At 35.4% G+C, this 26,219-nt stretch overlaps 4 protein-coding genes across 9 annotated transcripts; 1 reads left to right on the top strand and 3 right to left on the bottom strand.

Moving 5' to 3' along the window:
• The first annotated feature begins 6,125 nt into the window (after nt 1-6,125).
• Nucleotides 6,126-10,831, top strand: LOC107410080 (uncharacterized). 2 transcript variants are annotated; one of them, XM_048466453.2, is made up of 7 exons: nt 6,126-6,285; nt 6,378-6,497; nt 7,574-8,038; nt 9,225-9,364; nt 9,477-9,597; nt 10,067-10,207; nt 10,606-10,831. In XM_048466453.2, the coding sequence occupies exons 1-7, from the start codon at nt 6,196-6,198 to the stop codon at nt 10,687-10,689; spliced, it is 1,161 nt and encodes a 386-aa protein (XP_048322410.2). In that variant the 5' UTR covers nt 6,126-6,195; the 3' UTR covers nt 10,690-10,831. The 2 variants fall into 2 exon arrangements, with proteins under 2 accessions (XP_048322410.2, XP_048322411.2); XM_048466454.2 differs by lacking the exon at nt 10,067-10,207.
• Nucleotides 10,832-11,327: 496 nt separating this feature from the next.
• On the bottom strand, nt 11,328-13,067 carry LOC107410867 (ubiquitin-conjugating enzyme E2 20). Its single transcript, XM_016018353.4, has 6 exons — nt 12,748-13,067; nt 12,363-12,390; nt 12,021-12,248; nt 11,845-11,908; nt 11,653-11,712; nt 11,328-11,545 (listed from the first exon to the last, which is right to left on the bottom strand). Exons 1-6 carry the CDS (start codon nt 12,876-12,878, stop codon nt 11,499-11,501), a joined length of 558 nt encoding a protein of 185 aa, XP_015873839.1. The 5' UTR covers nt 12,879-13,067; the 3' UTR covers nt 11,328-11,498.
• A 697-nt stretch (nt 13,068-13,764) lies between these two features.
• LOC107410801 (uncharacterized) lies at nt 13,765-19,020 on the bottom strand. 4 transcript variants are annotated; one of them, XM_016018280.4, is made up of 9 exons: nt 18,775-19,020; nt 18,237-18,284; nt 17,440-17,509; nt 16,590-16,680; nt 16,434-16,495; nt 15,435-15,730; nt 15,320-15,353; nt 15,105-15,236; nt 13,765-14,239 (listed from the first exon to the last, which is right to left on the bottom strand). In XM_016018280.4, the coding sequence occupies exons 2-9, from the start codon at nt 18,282-18,284 to the stop codon at nt 14,049-14,051; spliced, it is 924 nt and encodes a 307-aa protein (XP_015873766.3). In that variant the 5' UTR covers nt 18,775-19,020; the 3' UTR covers nt 13,765-14,048. The 4 variants fall into 4 exon arrangements, with proteins under 4 accessions (XP_015873766.3, XP_015873763.3, XP_015873765.3 ...); XM_016018277.4 differs by lacking the exon at nt 18,775-19,020 and adding an exon at nt 18,429-18,753; XM_016018279.4 differs by lacking the exon at nt 18,775-19,020 and adding an exon at nt 18,604-18,744.
• A 135-nt stretch (nt 19,021-19,155) lies between these two features.
• On the bottom strand, nt 19,156-25,549 carry LOC125419905 (magnesium-chelatase subunit ChlD, chloroplastic). Of its 2 annotated transcripts, none has more exons than XM_060811863.1 (15): nt 25,185-25,549; nt 24,516-24,694; nt 23,960-24,044; nt 23,567-23,883; nt 23,357-23,480; nt 22,838-22,930; nt 22,482-22,577; nt 21,936-22,079; nt 21,575-21,769; nt 21,121-21,273; nt 20,681-20,788; nt 20,411-20,545; nt 19,950-20,108; nt 19,509-19,629; nt 19,156-19,409 (listed from the first exon to the last, which is right to left on the bottom strand). In XM_060811863.1, the coding sequence occupies exons 1-15, from the start codon at nt 25,479-25,481 to the stop codon at nt 19,324-19,326; spliced, it is 2,292 nt and encodes a 763-aa protein (XP_060667846.1). In that variant the 5' UTR covers nt 25,482-25,549; the 3' UTR covers nt 19,156-19,323. The 2 variants fall into 2 exon arrangements, with proteins under 2 accessions (XP_060667846.1, XP_015873826.3); XM_016018340.4 differs by having other exon boundaries at nt 21,575-21,775; nt 25,185-25,548.
• Nucleotides 25,550-26,219: the final 670 nt, after the last annotated feature.

Below are 26,219 nucleotides of genomic sequence, written 5' to 3'. Positions count from 1 at the left end.
GTATTGCTAGAATTCTTGGATCTTGGATATCTTACAAATGAGTGTCCAACCCTTTATATAGAGGGCTTGGCATGTAGGAAGGTTCTAGATATGTACACATGTCACCTATCTAGTTAGGGTTCTAGATTATTCTAGGGTTATGTACAAGATATTTACATGGAGTATTCTAGAGAGATTCCAATCTACATTAGTCTAGGTTTCTCTTGAATCTTCTAGAATATTCCGGGCTTCTCTAGGATCTTCATGGAGAGTGTAGAGTCTTCCAGTTAAACCTCAAGGGTTTTACTCCTTTTGCACGGGATATGACACTCTCCCCCACCTAAACTCGCGACGCCCTCGTCGCGCCTTCTTCCTTGCCCGTCGAATGTGATATTTGAGTCGCCGTTGTGTATCTTTGTGCTCCCCACTTACTTCACCATCCGGCAGGTTCTTCCCTTTCACCAAGTATTTGGGGTAGTTTGGCACGCCTCTATGTTGAACGACTCGATCTGCAGGTGTGGCTTCAACACTCTTGTTGGGTGAATTCACTATCATCGAGGGTGCCCCTTTTGACTTACCTTTCACTAGGGCCTCCGTGCCCCCTTTCCTTACGATGGGAAGTGACTCTTCATAGCGTTGTGCCTTCCCGTCACGCACCTTATGTAGTGCATTGTTTTGTTGAGGTGATGGTTTGGCCAAATTCCCTTCCATAGCCTCTACGTGCCTTCTCTCGTCGTCTCCACGACTTGAAGCCAATGCACACAAGCTCCCTTGTCCCGGCTCCTTTGGCACATCTTGTACCTTAGGAGATGTCTTGGCATGGCTCAGGGCATCCTTGCTAGGCTCTTGGGCAGCAACCAGGTTGATTTGCTCCTCCTTTTCAACCTGTAGTGCCGACAAAACTTTAGCCTCCCGCTTGCTAGCTTGTTCCGTAGGCACCATGCACGTCGTTCCCCCATCCATGATGCATAGCTTGTGAGCAAGGCTTACTTAGCAAGGGAGGTGCTAAGTGCCGCACGGGAGTGTTAGAAAAGTTAGGCCTGTGACAGTTGGTATCAGAGCCAATTGCTGCTTAAGCATATCGTTGGTGTAACGTGGAAGTAGGCAACATGGCTAGCTCGGAGGTTACCATCAATGTGGAGGGAGCTACCGATGTGCGAGGTCATGAAGAGCAACGCAACCCCAATGCGGGGAAGCAGAGGCATAAGTCCAAGTCCAAGGATGTGATGACTGGCGTAGAGTTACACTTGGAGGAACATGCTGCTCGAGTACAGGAACGGTTTGAGGCGCTGGAGGGTCGCCTAGATGGGCTAGAGTCGGAGGACATTGCCATCAACCAAGCCGTGAGAGGGTTACTCAATGGGCTGGACGATGCCTTAAGGAGGGAGCTCCGCGCGACACGCGACCAATGCATGGGGGAGGTAGCAGACCTTCGTGCCATGTTGAAGAGAGAATCGGATGCCATCCGCACCCAAATGGAGGATATGCGGGGTGATTGGGCTCTTTGCAAGAAGGCGGTGGCGTCGAGGACAACCACCATCCGCGATGGGCCACGAATCGATGTACCAAAGCCCAAGTCCTACTCCGGGGCAAGGAATGCTAGGGAGCTCGAGAATTTCCTTTGGGGCTTGGAGCAATACTTTGAAGCAATGGGCATTGTGGATGATGGTTCAAAGATTAGGACTGCCACTCTCTACCTTAGCGACACGGCAATGCTATGGTGGAGAAGGAGGCATAGTGACATTCAGCGAGGTACGTGCACTTTTCATACTTTTGATGATTTTAAAAAGGATCTCAAAAGGCAATTCTATCCGGAGAATGTCGAAGATGAAGTAAGGAGTCGCTTTCGACGACTCAAGCAAGTGGGCCATATCCGGGAATACATCAAGGAGTTCACCAACTTGGTGCTGGAGATCCCGGAACTATCGGACAAAGACTCCCTTTTCTACTTCATGGATGGACTACAACCCTGGGCAAAGACGGAGTTGAAAAGGCGTGGAGTACAAGATTTGGCTAGTGCCATTGCGTACGCCGAGGGCTTCATTGACTACTCCAACCAAAGAGACTCTCCAAAGCCAAAGGAATGGAAAGACAACCATGGAAAAGGTGGGGGAGAACATAGTAGGTCCAAAGAGGATGAAAGGGAAGAAAGTGCACATAAGCCAAAAAGCTCAAGGTGGAAGCCGCCAAGAAAAGGTAAGGATGCTTCCAAACCCAAAAACTCTTGTTTCTTATGTGATGGACAGCATTGGGTTAGGGATTGTCCGAAGAGGAAGGCTTTGAATGCCATGACTACCCAATACGAGGATAAGCAAGAGGAAGGAACTATTATAGGTTCCTTACAATTGTTGAATGCTATCAAGGCTGCTCCTAAGGAGACAAAGAGGGGTGGCCTAATGTTCGTGGAGGTAAAACTCAATGGAGTGCCCACCAAGGCATTGGTGGACACGGGTGCCTCACATAATTTCCTATCGGTGGAGGAGGCACAAAGGCTTGGGATTAAGGCAACAAAAGAAAGGGGCTCCTTAAAAGCGGTAAATTCCGACGCGAAGCCTCTCCAAGGAGTTGCTAGAGGCGTGAAAACCACCATCGGAGACTGGGATGGCCAATTGAACCTAACGGTTGTGTCCATGGATGACTACAAGGTTGTCCTTGGCATGGAATTCTTCAACCAAGTAAAGGCTTTCCCACTCCCATTTGCTAACAAGTTATGCATCATGGATGGGGGAACGACGTGCATGGTGCCTACGGAACAAGCTAGCAAGCGGGAGGCTAAAGTTTTGTCGGCACTGCAGATTGAGAAGGAGGAGCAAATCAACCTGGTTGCTGCCCAAGAGCCTAGCAAGGATGCCCTGAGCCATGCCAAGACATCTCCTAAGGTACAAGATGTGCCAAAGGAGCTGGGACAAGGGAGCTTGTGTGCATTGGCTTCAAGTCATGGAGACGACGAGAGAAAGCACGTAGAGGCTATGGAAGGGAATTTGGCCAAACCATCACCTCAACAAAACAAGGCACTACATAAGGTGCGTGACGGGAAGGCACAACGCTATGAAGAGTCACTTCCCATCGTAAGGAAAGGGGGCACGGAGGCCCTAGTGAAAGGTAAGTCAAAAGGGGCACCCTCGATGATAGTGACTTCACCCAAAAAGAGTGTTGAAGCCACACCTGCAGATCGAGTCGTTCAACATAGAGGCGTGCCAAACTACCCCAAATACTTGGTGAAAGAGAAGAACCTGCCGGATGGTGAAGTAAGTGGGGAGCACAAAGATACACAATGGCGACTCAAATATCACATTCGACGGGTAAGGAAGAAGGCGCGACGAGGGCGTCGCGAGTTTAGGTGGGGGAGAGTGTCACGTCCCGTACAAAAGGAGTAAAACCCTTGAGGTTTAACTGGAAGACTCTACACTCTCCATGAAGATCCTAGAGAAGCCCGGAATATTCTAGAAGATTCAAGAGAAACCTAGACTAATGTAGATTGGAATCTCTCTAGAATACTCCATGTAAATATCTTGTACATAACCCTAGAATAATCTAGAACCCTAACTAGATAGGTGACATGTGTACATATCTAGAACCTTCCTATATGCCAAGCCCTCTATATAAAGGGTTGGACACTTATTTGTAAGATATCCAAGATCCAAGAATTCTAGCAATACAAGTATTCTCCACATTCTCTCAAACTCTCCTACTTCCTACTCTCTTACTCTTAGCTTCCGCATTTTGATAGCTTGTGAGCAAGGCTTACTTAGCAAGGGAGGTGCTAAGTGCCGCACGGGAGTATTGAAAAAGTTAGGCCCGTGACAATGAGCTATACATATGTATTTCTATTTTTTACCAAACATTTCAATATTGAGAAGGTCATTTCAAGAAAGAAAAAAAAATAATAATAATAAGAGAGATATATCATATTTTATTTCTTCTTCGATCATGATCCACGCAAATTTAAGAAATTAAACCAAATTCCGTGCATATTTATTCTTCATTATTTTCTTAGTTCTTCTTATAGAGAGTTCTCTTAATTATCAAATTTGTGTCAAATTCCTAATTCAACAAGGTTTTGGTTTTATTATTATTAACAAATTAATTTTATTTTTATTCTTTTAAGAAAAAGAAAAAAGTTATTTGTTTCATAATATATTTAGATTTGTATAAATAATAAGATATAAAATCATATATTCAATAAATATATATACATATATGTGTGTGTATATATATATATATATATAGGGCAACTCTGCAGCATGCTGACATTTAAAATTTTAACTACATACCTAATATTTATTAGTTTTTTTTATAAATAATTTCATAATTTTGCCCCGCATGTATACTTTGTAGCTTTTTTTTTTATTAAAAATATATAATGTTGTCATTTTAACATATCAAATCTTTTCAGCTTCCTTTGCAAAGCTGTGCTTTTTCACTTCCCTACTTATCTCTCTCCGTGTTCTTCTTCTCCTCGATACGACGAATTTTCTTTCTTGTTTTTTCATCACCAAAGATAAAAAGAAAAGCAAAAATATAATACAACTTATACCCAAGGCTAATTAGGTGAAGTCTAGGTACGGTTCTCTCTTTATCATATTTCCTTGTCCTATTTTTCATTAGTTTCTTTGGCTTTTTTTAATTGTTTAAGAATATTGTTAGATGACATGTATTAATTGTTTGCCTTATTTATCTTCTGTTTTTTGAGTTAAATTACATATTTTTTAGCCATTAATATTTAGTTTGTCCATTTTTTTTTAATGATATTTACAATATTATGTTGTGGTACAAAATTTTTTTTTTTTTAAAATCAATATAACACATATTGATAATTATTTGAGATGTTGGCAGTTATGGTTCCTAAACTATGTCATGATTTACATTCCAATTGATAAACTTTATTTTTTAATGATTGCAATCGTAAACTCAAATCTACTTACACCGTTAGTCCCAATCATTAATAATAATAATAATAATTACCCTATTAGTCTTTTTTAATATTTTCTATCCAAATTCTCACAAAATTGACGTGCGATGCACATGGCCTGAATTTGAGTGGTAATTTGGGTCATTTTGCACCCTTTTTTCTCTTACAATGAAGTTTTGATTTTGTTTTTTGTATTTTTTTTAATTTTTGTATTTATTATTATTATTATTATTATTATTATTATTATTATTATTATTATTATTATTATTATTATTATTATTATTATCAATACGAATGAAAGAGGAGAGATGCAGTGAATATGTGCACAATTTAAGGCCTCTAAAACACACTCACACACGCACACAAAGGGAGGAAAAAAAAAAAAAAATTAAAATAATGGTGCAACCCGCAGTTGAGTTTAGGGATGCCATTGTTAAAAATTAAAATTTAGGAACAGAAGAGTAAAACTATGACAATTTAGGGACCATAGTTGTAAGGTGTGTGAATCTAAAAGATGCAAAGTAAAAGGAGTAAAATAAGTGAATTTTGAGGGGGGAGTTAATGATATATCAGTGTGGACAATTTCTCCTATAATTATGACCCTTTTTAAACAAACTAATAAATTTAAACTAAAATAAAACCATCCAGATTAGATCCAAAATAGTTGCTACTATTCCTAATTACTTTAACTAATTTTTGTAATTTTATATTATTATTATGTTCTGTCTTCACTTATTTGGGAATTCTGCTCTGCATACATGCAAATAATATTAAATCAGTTATTGGAGAATGTAATAATTTTACTAATTATTAATATTATTGTTGTTGTTGTTGTTGTAATTATTATTAGTATTTTGTGATAAGGATATATGTAATTTAAGTAAAATCTAAGGAGTGTGTTGTGTCTAAATGTATTTTCCATCTTATTTTCACATACTAATCCCACGGATTTATGTCTATATTAAAATTCCAAAAAAAAATAATAATAATATAAATTCAAGAAAGGGTGGTTTCTATAAATTCAAGAAATACAAAGGGTTTTCTCCCAAAAAAAAAAAAAAAAAAAAAAAAAAAAAGAAGGAAAGTATTACTCAAATAATACTCGAAGTGTCATACAATAAAATCAAGTCGTGATGGGTTGGGTAATGGTTATAGTTGATTGCGTGGCAGGACATAGACATCACGAGTCGTGTTATTCTGGAGGAGCAAGTGGTTAATGCTTAATAGATACTACCGGTTGAAAGGGGGAAGCTCAGCGAGTGAGTGTTCTCTCTGGGCCTTCGCTTTTCTTTTGGTTTCTGAAAATGGCCGCCGATAACAAATCCAAGGCCTCTTCCGTATCCAATAATTCCACCACCTCCAAGAAGAGGAAGCAACGCTATCGTCCACATAACGTAATCTCTCTCTCTCTCTCTCTCTCTCTGATATTATATTTATGCACTTTTTTTTTTTTATGGATTTTTTTTGGGTACAAATTAATTTGCAGAAACCAGTGAAGAAGAAGGGTCAGTACCCATTACATCCAGGAGTTCAAGGCTTCTTCATTACCTGTGACGGTGGCAGGGAACACCAAGCTTCTCGTGAGGCTATTAATGTTATAGACTCTGTATGTCACCCGTTTCTTGAATTTTTTTAATTTATTTATTTTGTGTTTTGGTGGGAGACAATTTCTCATTTGGATTTTGATTTCCATGAGTGTTTGATATGTGGGTTTTTGGGTATTGTAGATTTTTGCTGTTTATTACTGAGTTTCTGCGCTGTTTCCTTGTTTGTAGAGTTTCTATTGTTTTCAACCGTTTTCTTCAAGTGACTTGCTTGTACATAAATTGGTCTGGAAATTTGTCCAAATTTAGAATCGGGTCCAGACCTGTAATCATTTTTGAGTTTTATATATGTGACAAAAAGAAAATTCAAAGCCATTAGTAGGGAAATTTGGAAGTTTTGGTGAGAAATTAGGGAATAGTTAATTTGTTAACTGTTTCTTATCTGATTATAATTTTATTGTTGCAAAATGATAGTAAAATAATTGCTTAATAAAAATAGTTGTTTTGCCACAAATCTGCGAGAGTTTATTTTTGATCATTTCTCGAGAGAAGTAAAGCTCCAGCTGAAAATTGCGAAATTTTGAAGCTAGTCGATTAATCATTGTTTGGTGATTGGCAAAATAAACTGTTGGTTGTTCCTATGAACTCTGTCTCACATATGCTACTGTTTGTAATTTCCTGGACCTGGATTATTAGGAAATTTTTTTATTTCCATGTTACACCATATATTGGATAGTGCAGACAAACAGGGTGGTTCTGGAATATCTTTTTAACATTTATTTTAAAGGAATCAATGGGAAAAATATTAGAGGAAAAGAACTGAAATATAGGTTCAACTATCTATGTTCTGGTAACCATACTTTCTTTTGAAAGGTATCAACCTCAAGCTTTTGTAAGAAGGGCCCTTGTTTTCCATTTTTTTTTTTTTTTTTTTTGGGGTTAGGCTTATCGGTAAAAATGGATTAGCAACTGTTCTTAGTTTACCTCTAAGACAAATGTCAAAATGATGGATAAAACTCAGCACTTATGATATGTAGTCATACTATCTGTTTATATATTTTATTTTAGTGTTATTAGTGAGTTTATAGAGCTAGTCTATGTGAAATTTATTTGTTGGCTGTTATGTTTTATCATGCAGTTTTATGAAGAATTAGTCAGTGGGAATGATTCAGGCATAAAACTTGCAGAGCTACCCAGGAAACCTTTAAATACAAAAATTAAGTTCTCATATTCTGATTCGTCTAGTAGCGATGAGGATGAGGATGATGATGACAAGCAGGAGGAGGAGGACAAAGAAGACAATAAATCTGCTAGTCACAAATTGGGTGATGCGAGTAATGGTGAAGCCAGGACTGAGACATTAGATTCTCATAAAAATAATGATGATGTCTGCCCTGAAAATTATACAGCAGTAGAACCTAATGACAACAAAGAGGTCAGTGAAAGTCTTGAAAATCAAGCAAATGAAGCTGAGGATCCACCAGCGAAGAAACAATGTATAGAAACATATGTGTCAAAACCTGTGATCCCGAATAAAGTGGAAGAGAAGTCAGTAGATAAGCTAATTGATGCTGAGATCAAAGAGCTGGGAGATACTAACAAGGTGAGCTAGCAAAAACTACTTAACTGTATGGCTTTGTTTTTTTCCCCCTTCTTTTAAGTCAGATCGGAAGTATGTTAATCCAGTTCTTACTGATTATTTTCTATGCGGGTTCGTGTCAATTATATTATTTTAGGTTTTGGATGACATTTCTACAACCCTTTTGATCACTACTTGTGCATCTTTTGCTTTGTCATAATGCTTACGGGAGAATTTTAGAATTGAAAGATATATGCTACTGCTTGTGATCTTATATATGTTTTGCAAACAGTATTTTGTATTACATGCGCAATTTTTGCAAGTGAAAATTTTGTAGATTACATTATTGTTGTATATCAGCATCTTGTGCGAACATGTATGTGGCAGGATGAATTGAAGGATCCATGTAAAACCAGGCAGTTGTAGTTTGTGAACCTCTCTTTGTTAGTCACATTATTATGAAAGCAAGGAAAACCAATCTGTTAGAACTAGATTAAGACTTCTCTGATTGTGCACAATCGCCATCCTGGGGCTAATTTTCACTTATTTTTATTTTTAACATTTCTTTTTCTTTTTTACAATGTTAACTGTCCAATTGCCATCCTGTGGCTTGTTTCTGAGGATTATTTTCTGTTATAGATTACTTACCATATTGATGTAAAATTTTCTTATGTTTATGAATTTCATAGCTGTACAAAAAAAAAAAAAAAAAAAAAAAAAAAGGGAGAAGAAAAGAAGTAAGCTACATACCAATCTATCATAAAGATAATAATGGCACTATAAATCTCTTGTGGTAGTCTTTTTTTTATTCTGAATGTTACAGAGCTTTATGTATTTAAAAAAATATTACCCTGAACCGATGTAATTTCAAAACCTTTGAAGTGAAAGGTGATGGAAGTAGAATATTTCTGTTACCTGCTTTGCTTGAATTATCTTGGCCACTAGATTTATTTTAACAACAAATGTCAATGAACATCTTGTGTTGTTGAATCAGCAGTAATGTCTAATGAGGTTCTTTATTGGAAGCAGAAATATTGGTATTATTTTTGTCACCTTTTCTCTACTGATTTTTTCATATAACCTGTATTGCTTCATGTTTACACTCTCAACTCCCTTTACCACTAGTGGCCCTGCAAGCCTTTCAATCTTCTAATAAAATCGTGATTTCTACTCATAATCTACTTTAGAGCTAATTGTATACTTTTGACAGAGGCGCTTCGGCAAGCTTGATTCGGGATGTAATGGTGTTGTCTTTGTTCAAATGAGGAAAGAAGATGGGGACCCTGGACCCAAGGATATTGTGCAACATATTATGACATCGGCTGCTGCAACAAGAAAACATATGTCAAGGTTTGTTCGTGCAGGGCTTGATAGGTTAAATATATTTAGCATCCATGAACAGACCAGCTACAGTTTGTTAGTTATTAAAAAGCTTACGTATATTTCATGCTTTCACGTGTAGGTTTATCTTAAGAGTCTTACCTGTTGAAGTAGCATGCTATGCTTCAGAAGAGGAGATTACAAAAGCAATCGCACCTCTTGTGGCACAGTATTTTCCTGTGGAAACTGAGAATCCAATAAAGGTCATTTTTCTCTTATCTTTTTCACCATTTCTATTGTTCTTTTTCTGGTTAACCAATTTCAACGTACATGAAGTTCTTTGTGGTGAAAAGAAATAGAAAATCTAAACAAGATGTGTGGTATGCAACTTTCAACTTTAACATCTCCATCTATTCCTACCTTGTGTGGTGGTGGTTATTCTTGTACCGTAATTTCTTTGACGTTTCTTTTTTTTATTTAATAAGAACATGTCAACACGGATGTTATCACATTCACATTCTTCACCCATGTAATTAGTTCAATAACAGCACAGACAAATTCTTGGATTGAAGCTTTGCATTCCTTGGCTACTTAGAAACTAAAAAACCACTAGGTTTCATAAACATTAAACTAGGATTTGAGATGATGTGAGATAAACTTCGTGGCTAATTCACTTGTTAGATCCTTTATATATGTTATATTATTACTAACTCCATTAACAATTCTATGCAGTTTGCAGTATTGTATGAAGCCCGTGCAAATACTGGTATTGACAGGATGAAGATTATAAATGCAGTAGCAAAATCTGTTCCTGGACCACATAAAGTTGACCTTAACAATCCTGATAAAACCATTGTAGTTGAAATTGTTAGGGTAAGAAGGTTTATTATCCTTGTAAAATAGTATCATTTTCATTGATAGAATGTGAAGCCGAACCATTATGCTGCTCAATTATTACGCCACCATTTTCCTAATTCTTTGGTTATACAGCTGAGATGTCGTACAATAATCTGGTTCCCTACAGAAAAAAAAAAAAAAAATGAAAAAATGAACTTCAAGAACTTTTGATCAAAAGAAAGACTTTTTTGGTGAATTCAAAAGAAAAAAAGACTTGGAACTTCTAGAACGTATTTAATTTAGAATTCAGCTTTTATTTTATTTGTATTTTTTTAATACCAACTTCTATGACAGATATGTTTGTTATTAAAAAAAACTATGTTTGAAAAGTATAAATGTTTGCTTCTAATTACTCACTTTCCATGATTTGTCAGACTGTGTGCTTGATCGGGGTTGTTGAAAAGTACAAGGAGTTGGCCAAGTACAATCTTAGGCAGTTGACATCAGCAAAGCCTTGAAGGACCTTGTTATGTCTTAATTTGTGTTTGAAAAGTATGACAGATATTATGTATGCTTTTCTCAAGTTTGTGCTGTACTCCCACTTAAAGGTTGTTTCAGAATGAGAGTCATCTTTAAAATATTTTAAGTTAGTTTATCGTAGAGCATGTGCAGAGATATCTCTAACAAGTTAACGTTAGTGATTGATAGTTGACGTTCTGGATCATTGTTAGAAAGGGATCATTTTTTTCCTTTTTTCATCTAACAAGTTTGGTGAAAGAAAAATAGGAGGAAGATTGCTATGTTTGGCCTCCTCTTCCTTTGCGAGCTGACAAGTCAAATGTTAGTTAGCAAGGGAACTTTGCTGCTCTTGTCCCTTTGGTTGTATTTTTAAAAAGTTACACAAGCATATATATATATTATTTTTTTCCCCTAAAAAGGTTTTGCTTGCAGGTTTCAGCTGTAATTGTTGCACCATTTTCGTTCGTTATCTTTTCTTGTCAAAATTCAATTTTCTTGCAGCTTTTGATATGAGTAGAGAATTTCTTTGTGACATATGTTATATTTGTTAAAAAGTGTATTATTGCCGTTATAAGGGTCCAACGAAACTAAAACGACAGCCATCTAAAATAGAGAGAGAGAGAGAGAGAGAGAGAGATAGAGAGAGAATTCTAAATGTAATATAAATTCATCCTCAATAAGAAAAAGGAAAAAGAAAAAGCATGTTTCCATCATCTCTGATCTTTTTGTAAGTAAACGAGGGGAGGGAAAAAAAAAAAAATTAAAAGAGTAACCAAAAAAAAATAAAAATTAAATAAATAAAAAATAACTAAGCAGTTGGGGCCTTGTACAACTTCTCCACCATCTTCCTGTACTCTGCAAGAGGTATTACAAAAAGTTAGAAATTGATAATTAAAAATACAAAAAAAAATAAAAAAATAAAAATGAAAGGAAGCAAGATAAAGAAATAACTGTCAATTTACCCTCTTGATTATTCCAGAGTTGAGCAGCTTGGGTATTCAAAGGTGAACTTATGTTTGGCTCTGCAAATTTCACAAATAACAAAATTAATAAAATGTTTCACTCTAACATGTCAAAAGAAAGCTCCATTGCTTTAAAGGGCACACACACACACACACACAAAAAAAAATAAAGGAACAAAGTGAAAATATTACCTCCAAGAAGACTCTGGATGGATATTAGTACAGTTCTCACATCATAAGCAGATGACCATTTATCCTACAAACAAACAAAAATCAAATAAAATTTTAGATAGCACTAAAAAGAACATTGCAAAATCATTGGCTGTTGGGACATTGAGATTTCAGAAAAATGTTGTTAAATTAATTACCTGAAGAATGTCCAAGCAAATATTGCCATAGACATCCACATTAGGATGGAAGCAACCAGTCTCAAACTTGACCTTTGGAGGTTTGAATGGATAATCATTTGGAAAAGAAAGTGAAAGTCTGTATTCTGTTCCTTCAAAGACTGTGTCTTTGCTTCCAATGATTGTTCCTTTCCAGCAGAATATGTTGTCTTCCTCTGGGAATGCAGATATCCCTGAATCCCCGCTCATCTGGAAAATTTCAAATGTCTAATTGTTCAGGGAAAAAAAAAAAAAGAAAAAAAAAAAGAAGAAGAAAGACGAACAAAGAACAATCTATGTCAAAGGCATAGTATAGTTTCTTACCATTAAAGCCATCAGTTCAGATTGCAACCTGTTAGTAAGAACATAACAAAAAGAGAAAGATTTGTTAGTAACCCTAAAAAAATCTCCAATACCAGAAGAAGAGAAAAATTTGTTAGTAACCCTAAAAAAAATCTCTAATACCAGAAGAACAGAATCAAATACGAAGAATTCCCAATGTTTTCTTTCTTTTTTATAACTATAAACGAGATCTCTTTTTGTTTAGAACCTAAGGAAAACCCTGTTCCCGAAAATTTTATCATAAGAGAGAAAAAAAAAAAAAACAAAAAAAAAAAAAGAAAAACCCAAAACGCATTCAAGTACTAACTTCCAAACAGACCAAGAACAGATCGCGTAAACGAATAAGAAGAAAAGGAAAAGAAATTACCTTTTGAGAACAGACTGAGAATCTACAGTCTTAGCCGGAGGCAGAGATTGTTTGGTGGGAGCAGCGGCGGTGACCGGAGTGTTGGTCTGGTAGCCATGACCGGTTTCAGAGAACCCATTAACGGCAGCCATTATTGAGATGTAGATCAAACACAAAGACACACAGAGATTCGAACGAAGAGACAAAAGCAAAAAAGGATTCGTAGAAGAAGGAGAGACAAAAGGGTTTGTTCTCCTTCTTGGTTGAGAAGAGGGAAAGCTTAGAGAGTGAGAATGAGAGAGGGTATGGAACTTGGGTTTGATTTGGTTTTTAAACGGTAACAAAGGGGCACCGAACAACCTCGAAGTAGGGGTAAAGTTGTAAATTTATACTTTTTTGAACGTTGCAAAGCCGGTGTTGTTTTAGATTCCAATTTGTTGCTTTTTTAATTTTTGATCTTCAACGGCTATATTATTTTTTGTTAGGAGGAGGCGCTCCACTGCTCTTTTTCCTTTTTCCTTTTTCCTTTTTCTGGTTTTTGAAATTTGGACAATCATTTATTTCATTCCTCTTTTTAATTGAATAATATGAATCTTCTATGTAATAGATAAAGGATCTACTATCATTATAAAAAAAAAAAAAAAAAAATCTCTTTTTTGTTCTTTTATTTCAATTATTCCTTCCCCGTTAATCATCTCTTTATTATTTTTTAAAAAAAATCTAAATTTTCAATTTCAAAAGCAGAGAATCATTTATGGTCACTACTTCATATCTTAGTGCAGCAATTCAACAAATTAATTATCCAAAATCTACTAGCCTGTGGTTTTTCTTCTTTAGTATCCTCTGGTTATTGTACCTGGGGCTAATTATTGGAACGACTATTTTATATATCACAATGGGGAAGATAGGGTAGTTGAGGCTTTCATGTTGATCCATATTTCATGGGTAGAACTAATTAATTTATCTATTTATTTTATTTTGTGAAATTAGAGCAAAGGTACATGAGAAATACCTTGATGAAAAATTAAAAGAAGAAAGTTCAGTCGCCAAATCTCTCCCCTAGGAGATTCAATAAACATGAGCTACTTGATCGGATACAATTTTAAGCAAAAGGTTGTCTCTGCTTTTTCATATTAAGCCAGCGACTTTGAAATCATACATTACATGATATGCTTTCTTCGAAAATTATACTTAATTCACTAGTCCACAGCCTATGACCTTTAGTTTTGTCTTAACAACTTGCAAAACGACCTATGTTGATTTACAAATAAGACATGCGGATTAATAGGCTGTCAAGAACAGCAATCTATTATTGCACTTGGTCAGCAGTGCAGCTTCACAACACGGGACACCCTGTCAAAGAAAACTGGACACATGGTTGTACTGAATATAATAACCTCCTTCATCCAATCCGGTGCTACTCTATCAAATGTCCCCAAAGACAAGGTGCGATATACAAATTCTGCTTCCTTCGTGCCTCCACTCTCCACCCATGTCAGACTGAAGGAGTAACCTGTTAAAATCAGAACACTGATAAGTTCTTTCTATGGAGGGGATGATGATTAGAATGACTAACGGAAATAGGTGATGAATCATGCTTCATGCGCCCAAGACTCTTGAGTACATTAAGGTCAGAAATGATACTAGTAAAAAAGGGAAAACGTTTTAACAAGCATCCATAATGTCAATAGAGGTAAGTTCCTTAATGAATCTGATTCTTAAATTACCCCCTTGATCAAGGCTGTAAAAAGATCATTTTCATAATGCTAAATTTATTAACTCATCTCTGCTACATTTGTGGATAAAAAGGGCATCAGCTGCAGTCAAGTGGGCTGACTATCAAATCAAGACGCGCCCAAATAAAGTTATTCCCAGATTGGTTATTGCACCACGTGTATTTGATGACTTTATATCCACAATAAAGCATAGTCCACTAGCTGAAATATTTTGTGCTTGAGTGCACAAAGCACTGACTAACAAGTCCATTAACCAAGTGAAGCTTTGAATTTAACTTGTTTTCTGAACCCAATTAGGTCACAAATGACTCGGCTCATGGGTAGCCACTCACATATATCTCTCCAGGTGTCTACTCAACCATTTTCCATCTTTAATTATGTCAGACGTGTCCACTCAACCTATAAAGTGTAAATTCATCATCTTAAGATAGAAAAGCTATTGGGAAATCCTCCCAATATAATGTTATCCATCAAAATGAAAATTGATTTAAAACCTACTATAGGAATAATAAGGATATACGGCCAAAGATATAGCATTCAAGCATTGGAAGAGAGAAAGAAAAGAAAGCAAAGAAAGAAAAGGGAGGGAGAAAACCAGAATTCTAGGAATTGAAAACATCTCTCTGATAATCTAACAATTACCACTTGACTGGTGCATAGCAGAAATGCATATGCCTTCACTTTGAGTAACAGTGGAGAATTTCATGCCCACCAAATTCTCAACAAGGTGTTGAAACATGCAGTTAGCAGGGAAACTGTCATTCACAGCACCACCTGGACCATATATAATACATAAGATAATGAATGACCATAATGTGTGAGGAATATTGTGAAAAACTTCAACTTCAGGCACACACCTGATCTGTTAATAATTCTTCTACAGCATTCTGGCTGAAAGAGTTCGACCAAAATAAAAATGAGAAAACCATATCTTCTGGTATAAGAACTATAGCATGTAAGACAACCAGATACCTGCTGATTATTCAAAAGGGCCCCACTAGACACAGCTTCCTTGTGCAAGTCCTTTGAGGGTTCTCCTAGCATTGTGGTGTCATGACCATTGCCACAAGGTATTATCATGTCTTCTGTTTCAGACCTAGAATGCCTCTTCCGCTTATGTGTCCTTCCACACAATTCTTCTGATTCAGTTTGAGCTTCATGAGGTGTACTGAGCTGTTCATTGTCTGTTTTGTTGTGCCTTGAACAGCTAAAAATTCCCTCCTGTTCTAGCTTTCGTAGCCTCTCAACTTCCTCAGTGAGTGCTTTATCTGCCATAAATTTGAGCCCGTTAGTGAAAGAGATATTCAATAATGTACATGAATGCCTTGGTGAATGAAACTATGAAATGTCCCATCCCATCCTGTACAAATACTTGTTGCCAATGATACCTGATGGATGGATTTCAAGTTTTTTCAGCAATAATCATTTTTCTATTACCAATGTGAACTGATGGTGGCCATAGGAATGGTTCCATGTTTACCCATAATAGTAAGGTAAACTATTAGCAATGCACAAAAGATGGCTTGAGTCTCAAGAAAGGACCCCTTAAATAAATGAAAAGATAAAGAACAAAATTTAATTCATGTGTACTTTGTCAAAGTTTAACGTTTAGGACACCTTCAATTGAATTTGAAATAAGATGTAATGTGTATAAAAGATTATTAATTACAATCTGAATGTTTGATCAAAACACTGTAAAAAATGTTACGGAGGCCATCCATATTTAAAAGAAAAATATGCTGTTAATTTATTTTTAGGTACTTCTCCTTTTCTTTTCCTTTCATTTTACAGTGTCATGGCAAAAACGCTTCATAGTTATATATGCTGGATTTCATAGGAAAGAAACAATTTCCATGCTACTAATCCCAGGATAGCCTAACTTTTTTTATAAAACTTAAGGATGTAATTAGTCTTGGTCAGATCATAAGAGTTAAGAGGCAATGCTAATTAAAAAAGCCAGTGTTGTCTTACTCTTCTGGTTCTCTTCCATCAAAAGGTTCTGATACTCAGCACACTGTTTGTCCATGGAAGACCTGCAGTCACAACAACCAAATAATTGTGACCATTACTTGGGGGATGTTAAGAGTTTGACAAGAAAAAGAAACTACTGAAACTTTGGATGCTTGCCTAATTGAATACAATTCACTTCTCAAGTCATCAACTTGAGAACTTAATCTCTCATTTTCTTTCTGTAAGTGCTGTATTAACTCTTCTGCAGCTGCAACAGTGAAAATAAACAACAAAATGCTTTAGCTCAAAAACAAACTTACAATTTACAAGCTGAGGAAACTATGTCAAATAGTAGTCAATCAAAGTTCACCATTTACCTTTCCACCCCCAAAAAAAAATAAAGGTTGACCCTTTACTTGTATTATAACTCTCAGTTATTACAAAGTTTATTTACGGTTCAAATCTATGGAATATTGTGTATCCATGTATTTATGACTTATAAGTGTAATATGGATATGTATGCCTGCACATGTACATTAGTAATGTATATACGCATGAATGTGCATAAGTATACATAAGCATGCATTTATGCACCTATTATGAATCTGAAACAGTAAAAATGTGAGTATGTTTTATGATGTATAACCAGGCAGTCTGACACCAAATGCAGCTAGTAAGAATCTTGAAAAGAAGAAAGTTTAAAAAGGCTAGACGAATTTTTAAATGTATAGCAAATTCAAAATGCTTTTCCTGGTTTGCTTAACCGGTTTTTTAATTTTGGTTGCTTATATTCTATTCATTGTTGTGTAATTAACCAAGTTTTTAACATTCTTTTAGCTTTATTTTTATCTTGTACTAAATTTTAACGGTTCTTGACACATTTAATTCCTTAAGTCTGAGGCCTGTTTTTGAGTAATTCATGGGATGTAGGACAATTAATAAATTAGTTCGAAGTTGACCCAGAATAATTAGTCAAAAAGAAGGAAGAGATAGAATGCTGCCAATACAAAATAGAGAAATACATTACCAGTCACACAATTCACAAATTTTACTTCTTGTTCTTTGTTGATCTTATCCAACTCTGACAATTTTTTAGTCTGGTAAAACATAAAACCACAAATCAGATTGAAAAGCGTAATGTTGCTGAACCAGCAGATACATTAACACAAACTACCAGCTAAATATACCTTTTAGCAACAATTTACCTTCTGTAATTTCAGTTGGAATTCATTCCCTCAATAACAAATAGATTTTTGTATCAATAAAATTTGCCAGTTAGTATGAAGTTGCAGTGCTATGCAAAGTTTACGTGTTACACATGTGAGGCTACTTGACTCAGCATTAAAAAATGAAAATTGACATTTAAAATTTAGTTTATCAATATGCTGCTTAGGTATCCATACAATGACTTGATGAATTTGCTGGTAGCTGTTTGTTTATGTAGAATTCACTTGAAAAAGTTTCATGTTATGCTTATAACATGATTCAATTATTATGGAGAAAACACATAATTGGAATGCCTTTTTTGGGACCTTGATGATTAATTGACTTAAAAATAAATAAATATAGAAATGGAAATTATATAAAACATGATTCATAAATCAAAATAAATAATAAAAAGCAAAAAATTTCCAATAAAAAAGTAGAACTAAGCAATCAAATACAAATTATAAAGCAAATAAAAAAAATAAAGAAAACAATATAGCATTTAGCATTGAACCAGAAAACAAACAAATTAATAGAGAATTGAGCAAGAAAAACAATGTGAAAGCAAACACATTTCAAGGTTCCAAAAAATAATAAACACAAAAGAGGAAAACAAACCTTGAGCTTGGTGTACTTATCGTAAAGTTTCGCGTAAAGGGCCTCCATCTGACGAAGATAAGTTAAAGAATTAATATTTTTTTTTTTGGAAAAAAAAAAAGGCATAAAATTTTCAATTATGAAACTTAATAAGCATCAATTTGCTCCAAGATTTATAGAAAAATTGTTTCAAAAGAAGCTCATGAACTTCACAAGCATTTGGAGAGGCTTTAAACTATGGAAAACATAGATCTGGACAACTGACAGAGCCCTGTTCTGTTTGGCTGCCAAGAAAAACCAAAAAGGAAAGATGACGAAGGAGAAAATCTAGAAAAGTAGAAAAATCTTCTATACGTCCTCTAGGAGGGAAAATTGGATTTCAAATTACAGAGTGTGAGGGTTTTCGTTGCGCTTGCGATCCACACAGACAGGGAGAGAGAGTGAGAGAGGATTGATTTTCAATTCAAATTCCTCAGTTTTCATTTTTCACAACCAAAAACGTTGCCGTTTTAATGCTCTAACTACTTGCACAGATTGGGCCCGATGGGGTTGTTCTTACCCGATTACAATTTGGGTTTTGGACGTTTAGATATGGGCCAAAGTCAATAATTTTGATTTCGATAATCTGTAAAATAAAAATAAAAAAATACTAAAAACAATTATTTTGTAAAATATACATTTGTGAACAAACAAACAAACAGATACATTTTATTCTAATTTGTTTGTTACATTTTTCTTTCCAAGTATAATTTTATTCCAATTAAAACAATAAAATTTATGGATTATTTTCTTTTCCAACTCTAAAACATTGTTTAGACCAAAAGTAAATAAATAAATAAAATCTAAACATAGTTTTACAATTTAACATAACATTTCTCTTTAAAACAATGCAGTTCATAATTTTTTTTTTCAGAAAAAAAAAATGACACTTGCAGCCAAATAAAAAAGTTTGCATTTTAATTATTTTCAGATTATAACTTACACGCAGGATAAGCTAATATATATATATATATATATAGCTTAAAGAAATATGCTTTGATGGTAAAAAAATTTAAGCCATTTTCTGGAAAGAAGAGCAAAAAGAAAAGAAAAACAAAATGTAAATGTTTCATGAGTTTTTTATGGCTGATAAAGCCTCCTTTGTTGTAGCTGAGATAACTGCATCTGAAGCATTTGGTAAGTAATAATATTTTCCTGCAGAAAAAAACCCATAAAAATGAGACCATCTTTGTAATTAACCTCTGATTGAAGCATTTTTTTTTTTTTAAGGGATGTTATGTTAAGAAGAAAAACCTTGTGCAACTCTAGCAATTTCCTTGGCAAAACCAGTTGAGACAAACTTATTTTCCGTGTCAATGACGAGGAGAGACATCCCTGCTTTGTATATTTTGCCCGCAACTTCAAGAATCTCATCCTTCATACAGAATCAACAACAAGAGCAACCACACAAATCAATATGACGGAGAAAATTTAATGTATTTAAAGCTTCAGAAGCATCTAATTTCCTGTACCTTGTATTGAAGTTCATAGTGTGACAAGGGAAATGTGATATATAAACAATTAGGATAATATGACTAGTCTTGGAACATTAATTTTTTTTTCCCCCCTTTCTTTTCCAATAATAATGAATTGGACGCATGGTGTATTATCAACCAAGTGAGGATACCTATTAAGGGATCCAGAATTGCTATCAATTAACTTGCTATTTTGAAGAGTCAAAGTGATAAAGTTTACCTTCAACTCCTGCGACGAAGGCCTTGGTGTATCAGCAGTAGTAGCTTCGGGGTCGGTGGATCTTTTAAGTGATATATTGGCTCTACCATCTGTTATTGCAACAATCATTATACGACCAACATCACCACTCTTCTCTGCATTTAGCCCAACCCTGACAGCCTTGGGAAATTTAAGGCAAAAGAATGGTCAGTCAGCAGAGCCATAGATGAAGTTATTGGAAAAGCATAGCACTCAGAAGCTTTTAGCACCAAAAGCCAAGACATGAATTTCAAGAAGAAAATGAATGCCAATCACAACAAACATGGATTGCCAGCTGATGGATGAGATTATATAGCACAGCAATATATTAAAGAATCAGCGATACAGATGCTTGCTTGCAGATATTTGTTAATTTATTTTATTTTTAAAATTTTCTTCCATTGAAAACATAGGCTGGCAAACAGATATACACAGCTACATACCGTAGTGAGACCATGAGCAAGGGGAGAACCTCCACCACATGGAAGTCTTTCAAGACGTTTTCTTGCCATTGCAATTGACCTAGAAGGAGGAAGGAGAACGTCTGCAGAGTCTCCACGGAAAGGAATAATAGAAACCTATTTGATGTTATAAGTTAACATGCAATGAAATATAATTGAGCAGGTAATGCAGCAAAAAGGCAAAACAAACTTTCTTAAATTATGCTCATGTCTAGCAATCTTGAAATTTCAAAACTATTTGTCTAAAGTCACCTGATCCCTGCTTGTATAACTTTCTGCTAGTAACTTGAGTGCTGCACCTTTTGCATTCTGCATTCGGTTCAATGCCATGCTGCCACTTGCATCAACTACAAATATAACCTGCCATGAAGCAAATATTAGAAAACTTTACATGAAGATTCTCATACCTGCATAAAAACTTCTTCTTCAATGTTCTTTTTGACTAATTATGATTTGATACTTTAAACTCTTTAACTGCCAACATTTTGGCTGAAATCCTTGAAATATAAATCTTATTCACTTCCAATTAAGGCCAACATAATTAGGTTACATTTTGTCAGTATGGCAGCATGGGTTTAATCTGAAACTTTAAACTTCAGTAGGAGAGTTCTCTATAAAATCAATTCATAATTAAACATTTTTCCCCTCATTTTATGAAAGAGATGCTAGTATGAAAATCATGTTTTTGATACCAATGCTCCTGCTTTCCGTGCCATTCTCTTTGCCCTCATGTCAGTTTTCTCCACAAAAACTTTCCTACTGCTTTGGCTCCTTTCCCTACGCAACTTCTGATATGGTGCAGCTGCTCTAAGGGTCGCATCAACAGCTAATCTCTTTACAGGGCCCTATAAAAGAACAAATCTTTTTCAGAAAAAATGTAATGCAGTAGACAATTTTTAACAGAAACTTAAGATATCTAAAGAGTCTAAGAGAGAATTTAAAATGAATTATACACGAGGACTGCATCCTCAGCCCTCATTTGGTGCATTTTTAGCAGACAATATGGTCATAAAGAACTAACGATGTCCCAAAAAAGGTAAAAAGGAAAAAAGTAGAAGGGGATAAAGAACAACATTGAGAAAAGGTAGAAATCAAATCTCTTCTAGATGAAGGAGATAAAACAAACAAAGATTGGGATGGACTAACCTTTGGAAGCATTGGCTTGATATATCGGCCCCTATCTTCTGAAAATATAACATTCTTTGCTCTACCAGCCTTCCCTCGCTTTCTCTGTGCTTGTTGTGCAAAGAAGAGAAGTTTCTCATCCACTAAACCTCCTTCTGCGTCAAAAATAAACTCTTCGGGTATTTGTTCCTGCTGCTGTTCGTTCTCCTCATCATTCTCATCCTGTTATGCAGCAAAATATTCTTTTAAACAATAAATTATGCAAGAAAAGACATCAAACCGAAGATGGCAAAAATTTGTTCATTAATAGCAGTCACACAAGAGGAACATAAGCCTTCCATATGGTTAAGTATGTTAAAATTTTTTAACAATGTTAACAAACCTCTTCATCTTCATCTTCATCTTCCTCATCCTGTTCTTCCCCAGATTCTTGGTTTTGTGGAGGTGGTGGTGGGGGAGGCTGCTGATTTTGCTGGTCTGCTGGGTTCTCATTGATGACTGAACGAGGAAGAATGACAAGTTCTACCTGTTGCATGTAAGATATCAGAATAAAATTTACTTATATAACAGCAAAAAGACTACGATGCAGATAATGATAACTGACAATGTGCAATCAATTCAGCTAATGCAAAAGGTGAACAAATTTAGTTGCATAAACAAGATGTTCATCATTGTAAGTATTCTATAAATCTCTATGACTGAAAAAAATTGGCCACAATTTGAAAACAACAGGAGTAGACGGAACTACCAAATTCTAATTCACTAGTAGGCTGAAGATATATGATTTCCAGAAAAGGAAAAATATTTCAAAATAACCATCCTCCATGTTCAGGATTATAAATATATTCTTGAATAACACTTATTTGACAAGCAAAGCGCGTAAATGGAAACACAATTTTCGTGCAAAATATTGGGAAGATTACTTAACAGCTTTTTTCAGGTCATCAACATTCACTTTTTCACGTCCTTCCAGAGCAGCAATACATTTTGCAACACGGGCAGCATATAACTCAGCTCTGTGTCCCTGTTATTCACAATTGATATTTGCAGTTATGTAAACAGTAGTTCACATATAGGAACCAAGAGCATGTTAAAATCGAAAACCAAAAAAGAAGGGCATATGTTAAAACAAAGGTTTCGGTTAGTACAGCCACATACAACAGCACTTCTTATTCAAATCTAAGAAGTTTGAATTTAAACCCAATATGCTAAAAAGGGCATAGTAAGAAGTATGACTCATGATAAAATTTATTCAAATCTAAGAAGCTGTTTCATAGTAAGAACCTGGCAGCCACCTCGAAGGGCTTCCATAACAAGGTACTTTAATTGTTCTCGGCTGATTGTAACATCTTTAAGATACTCCCTTGCCAAAATGATCTGCAATGTGAAAGCATGTGCATTCAGTCAATAATAATTTTGAACAAATTTTCATCTTGCAGTATAACAAAGCCTTAAAACCATAAGTACAAATCTGTCTAATACACCAAGGTAATAGGTGCTAAAAATCAATGAAGAAATTTGATTACTGGCAAAGAATATAAAATGAGTAGAAATGCAATACGCCTACGTCAAACAAGACCATCTTAGGATTCTGTCAGGGCCTACAGCTACTCATTCAGTTAGATTTATATTTGAAAGAGCTAATTGTTATGATTACTAACATAGCATGAGTCATCAGCAACAAAGGGCACACCAAGCCATTTTTCTTAGTCATGGAACTAAAACATAACAATAACCCGGTAAGAATCCTATAACAATTATAAGCACTATGTTGCACTATGACGTAAATTTATATATTCCTACCTGAGTTTTTGCATAGTCTGTTTCTTCCTCCACCATCTTGTAAACTTCGTTACTGTATTCCTGAAATTGTGTTGCAACTCCAACAGCTGCAACACGATCATCAAAACTCATTGGAAGGTCTGCACTGCAGAAGAAGCATGCCATTAGCAATAGAAGAAAGTGAATAAAACATAGACAACTCATTCTATTGGCTAAATGCAACTGCTGTACCTCAAATTGATGGCAATCCTGTCCAGTAAGTGTTCACGTACAGAACCCTCTTCTGGATTATAAGTAGCAATCAAAAGTGGCTTGCATGGGTGTTTAAAGCTGATTCCCTCTCTTTCCACGATATTAACTCCTTCAGTTAATACATTGAGAAGCAAATTACTAATACCTTCATCCAAAAGATTGATCTCATCAACATATAAAACACCTCTGTGAGCTTCAGCAAGAAGGCCTGGCTGGAAAACAGTGGTTCCTGTTTTCACAGACTCCTCAACATCAACAGATCCAATAAGTCTGTCCTCTGTTACTCCAAGTGGAATCTGTGACATGGATGAAGTACATTGATTGAACAATTAAAATAAGCCTAGTATGAAAGGCTTCACTCATGAAAAGTACCTGAACAAAAGGAGACCTGGTAATTTGAGTCTTAATATTGCCATCAGAATCATACTCTACTCGTTCAGCTAGACCATCTTCCCACCTTGAGAATTAGGTTCGAATTATCGTTATCTTGAAAGAGGTGATGTGCAAGAATATCCTAACTCCCACTCATCATAAACAAGTTTTTGGAAGCATAATAAAACAGTTTATATCTTTGTGAAACCAGAAAATTGGATGTTGATATTCTCATCGTCAATAAGTAAGATCATCTTTTAAATGCCATAAAGAAGGTTCTGATAAGTCAGTATACGACAAAGAGACTCAAAAGCAAACAAAAAGGCGATACCAAAGTTTCAAATTGAGAATCAAATATATGACTTCCCAAGAAAGAGTTTCTTAAGCTTGTCATGTAAGAAAGATGATGCAAAACCTGCTCTACCCTTGCAATCACTTTGGCATGAGAGCAGAAAACAGCTGACTCATGAGATAGTCATTTTATGATCTTTCATAAACAGCATTACAACAATTGCTGATATTACAAAAATAACCAGTAAGAACTCAGTATCCTTACTGTTCAGGACATGCTGGATCTGCGTTTGAAATTGAACCAACAACTACATCAATGGGTGGCAAAATTGCATGTAGGCCACGAGCCATCACTGTCTTGGCTGTTCCTCGCCTTCCAGAGATAGCAATTCCTCCAATTTCACGGTCAATAGCCCCGAGTAATAGAGCAGTTTTAATGGCATCCTATGAGACAATATGTATTCACAAATTCACATTGATAGAGAATTAACTAATTAATCATCAGTAAATGTTAACCGGTTTATAGAGTGAAATCACATTATTTATAGCAACTTAAAGAATATTTTATTACTTGTCCCATTTAATTTATTTCTTCCATATGCATTAGTGGCTGTACAAAATCAGATAGGACATTCCCTGAAGTTTAAAATGCATCTGATCTTAATTATTCAACCAAACCATCTCGTTGGAATAATTTAACCACGCCAATCCATTAGACAAGTAACACCAAACCATCATACCGAAACACAAAACTAATCTACAAATTCTCTGATACCCAAAACTCCAGAGAGAGTTCAAGAAATTGAAATAATTAAGACCAATTTCACTAAAAACACCATACCAAAACCCATATTACATTTTCATAAGAAAATGCAGAATTAACAAGAAAAAAGCACCGTTTTCTCCAGGAGAAAATAGAGTAAAAGGGAAGTACTTGACCAACAACGGCAGCTAGAGGGAAATACTGTCTTCCATAAGGAGTAACATCTGGGTTCTTCTCTGGAGCTAGTAGGGCTCCATTGCCATTGCCAGAGTCAGCAGAAGCAGTAGCATTTGCAGAAGCACGAACATGAAGGCCATGGAAGTGAAGGCGTTTGGAGTTGAAAAAAGAAGTAGAGGAAGCAAAAGAGGGAGAGAAGAGAAGTGGGTGTTGTAATTTAAACGAGGGAAGAAGTGAAGATTGGAAGCCAGAGGAAGAAGCGAATGGTGGAGCTCCATGTAAGAAGGCCATTGAAGAGAAAGAGGGAGAGAGTTGCTCAAAACAACTCTCTTTCTTATCTGACTACACAGCATTAAGTCGCTTGGACTCTTCCTGTCCTTGGGATAACGGGCAAGAGTGAAGTCCACGCGCTATGTACTGCGCTTATGAAAACAGCCCATTGTATAATCCTCTCAATTGCCTCAAAACTTTTTTTTTTAATTAAAAAAAAAGGAGTTTTTTTTTTTTTGTTTGGTGAAAAAAAGAAAAAGAAAGGGAGTTACTAAATAGAGCCCTTGACTTGTTCAATCGAGCTATAAAAGAAGTCTCTTGAAAATTGAGGTACAGTCACTTATTCAAACTGTATTTTCAAAATACTTTATCAATGGATTTAATCTTACGCTTTCCTTCTTTTTTTCTTTTTTCTTTTTTCAAAACCAAAAAATTATGCTTTTTTTCTTTTCCCCCTATAAATTTTCTTATTTTTATATTCTTTTGAATAAAGTAAAAGGCATAAAAGGTTAGCTAATTTATTTGAAACTGTTAATCTTTAGTTTCTCCCTTGTTCAATACTAAAGTCTTTGGCATGACTTAGAAATCACAGAGAAAATAAATAATAAATTTTACCTTTTATCATCTAAAATTTAGTAACCCTTTTTCCTATCCTATGAACAAGAATTCAAACCCAAGTCCTTTAAACAAACAGATGTTGTATGGGACATTTTGTATGGGTATGGTGCCATTGTACTAGATCCGCGTAGAATTTCGATT

This window comes from Ziziphus jujuba, chromosome 10 (genome assembly GCF_031755915.1).
Source record: "Ziziphus jujuba cultivar Dongzao chromosome 10, ASM3175591v1".
NCBI lineage: Eukaryota > Viridiplantae > Streptophyta > Magnoliopsida > Rosales > Rhamnaceae > Ziziphus > Ziziphus jujuba.
Note: the sequence above shows the minus strand (reverse complement) of the source record. Positions and strands in the feature narration are given on the sequence as shown.

Bases quoted from the DNA above. Each gene is read 5' to 3' on its own strand.
- LOC125419905 (XM_016018340.4), bottom strand. From the start codon at position 25,481: ATGGCCTTCTTACATGGAGCTCCACCATTCGCTTCTTCCTCTGGCTTC. The intron at 23,884-23,959 runs GTACTTTTCATG...TCCATGTCACAG, and splicing joins CCAGGTCTCCTTTTGTTCAG to ATTCCACTTGGAGTAACAGA. The intron at 23,481-23,566 runs GTACAGCAGTTG...CTTCTTCTGCAG, and splicing joins AGGATTGCCATCAATTTGAG to TGCAGACCTTCCAATGAGTT.
- LOC107410867 (XM_016018353.4), bottom strand. From the start codon at position 12,878: ATGGCTGCCGTTAATGGGTTCTCTGAAACCGGTCATGGCTACCAGACC. The intron at 12,249-12,362 runs GTAAGAAACTAT...GAAATTTTCCAG, and splicing joins CTGAACTGATGGCTTTAATG to ATGAGCGGGGATTCAGGGAT. The intron at 11,546-11,652 runs GTAAATTGACAG...TACCTCTTGCAG, and splicing joins ACTCTGGAATAATCAAGAGG to AGTACAGGAAGATGGTGGAG.
- LOC107410080 (XM_048466453.2), top strand. From the start codon at position 6,196: ATGGCCGCCGATAACAAATCCAAGGCCTCTTCCGTATCCAATAATTCC. The intron at 6,498-7,573 runs GTATGTCACCCG...TTTATCATGCAG, and splicing joins CTATTAATGTTATAGACTCT to TTTTATGAAGAATTAGTCAG. The intron at 10,208-10,605 runs GTAAGAAGGTTT...ATGATTTGTCAG, and splicing joins TTGTAGTTGAAATTGTTAGG to ACTGTGTGCTTGATCGGGGT.
- LOC107410801 (XM_060811864.1), bottom strand. From the start codon at position 18,341: ATGCCTTTTTTTTTTTCCAAAAAAAAAAATATTAATTCTTTAACTTAT. The intron at 17,510-18,236 runs GTTTGTTTTCCT...ATGTTTTACCAG, and splicing joins ATAAGTACACCAAGCTCAAG to ACTAAAAAATTGTCAGAGTT. The intron at 16,681-17,439 runs GTAATGTATTTC...TCACTGTTGCAG, and splicing joins ATTTGTGAATTGTGTGACTG to CTGCAGAAGAGTTAATACAG.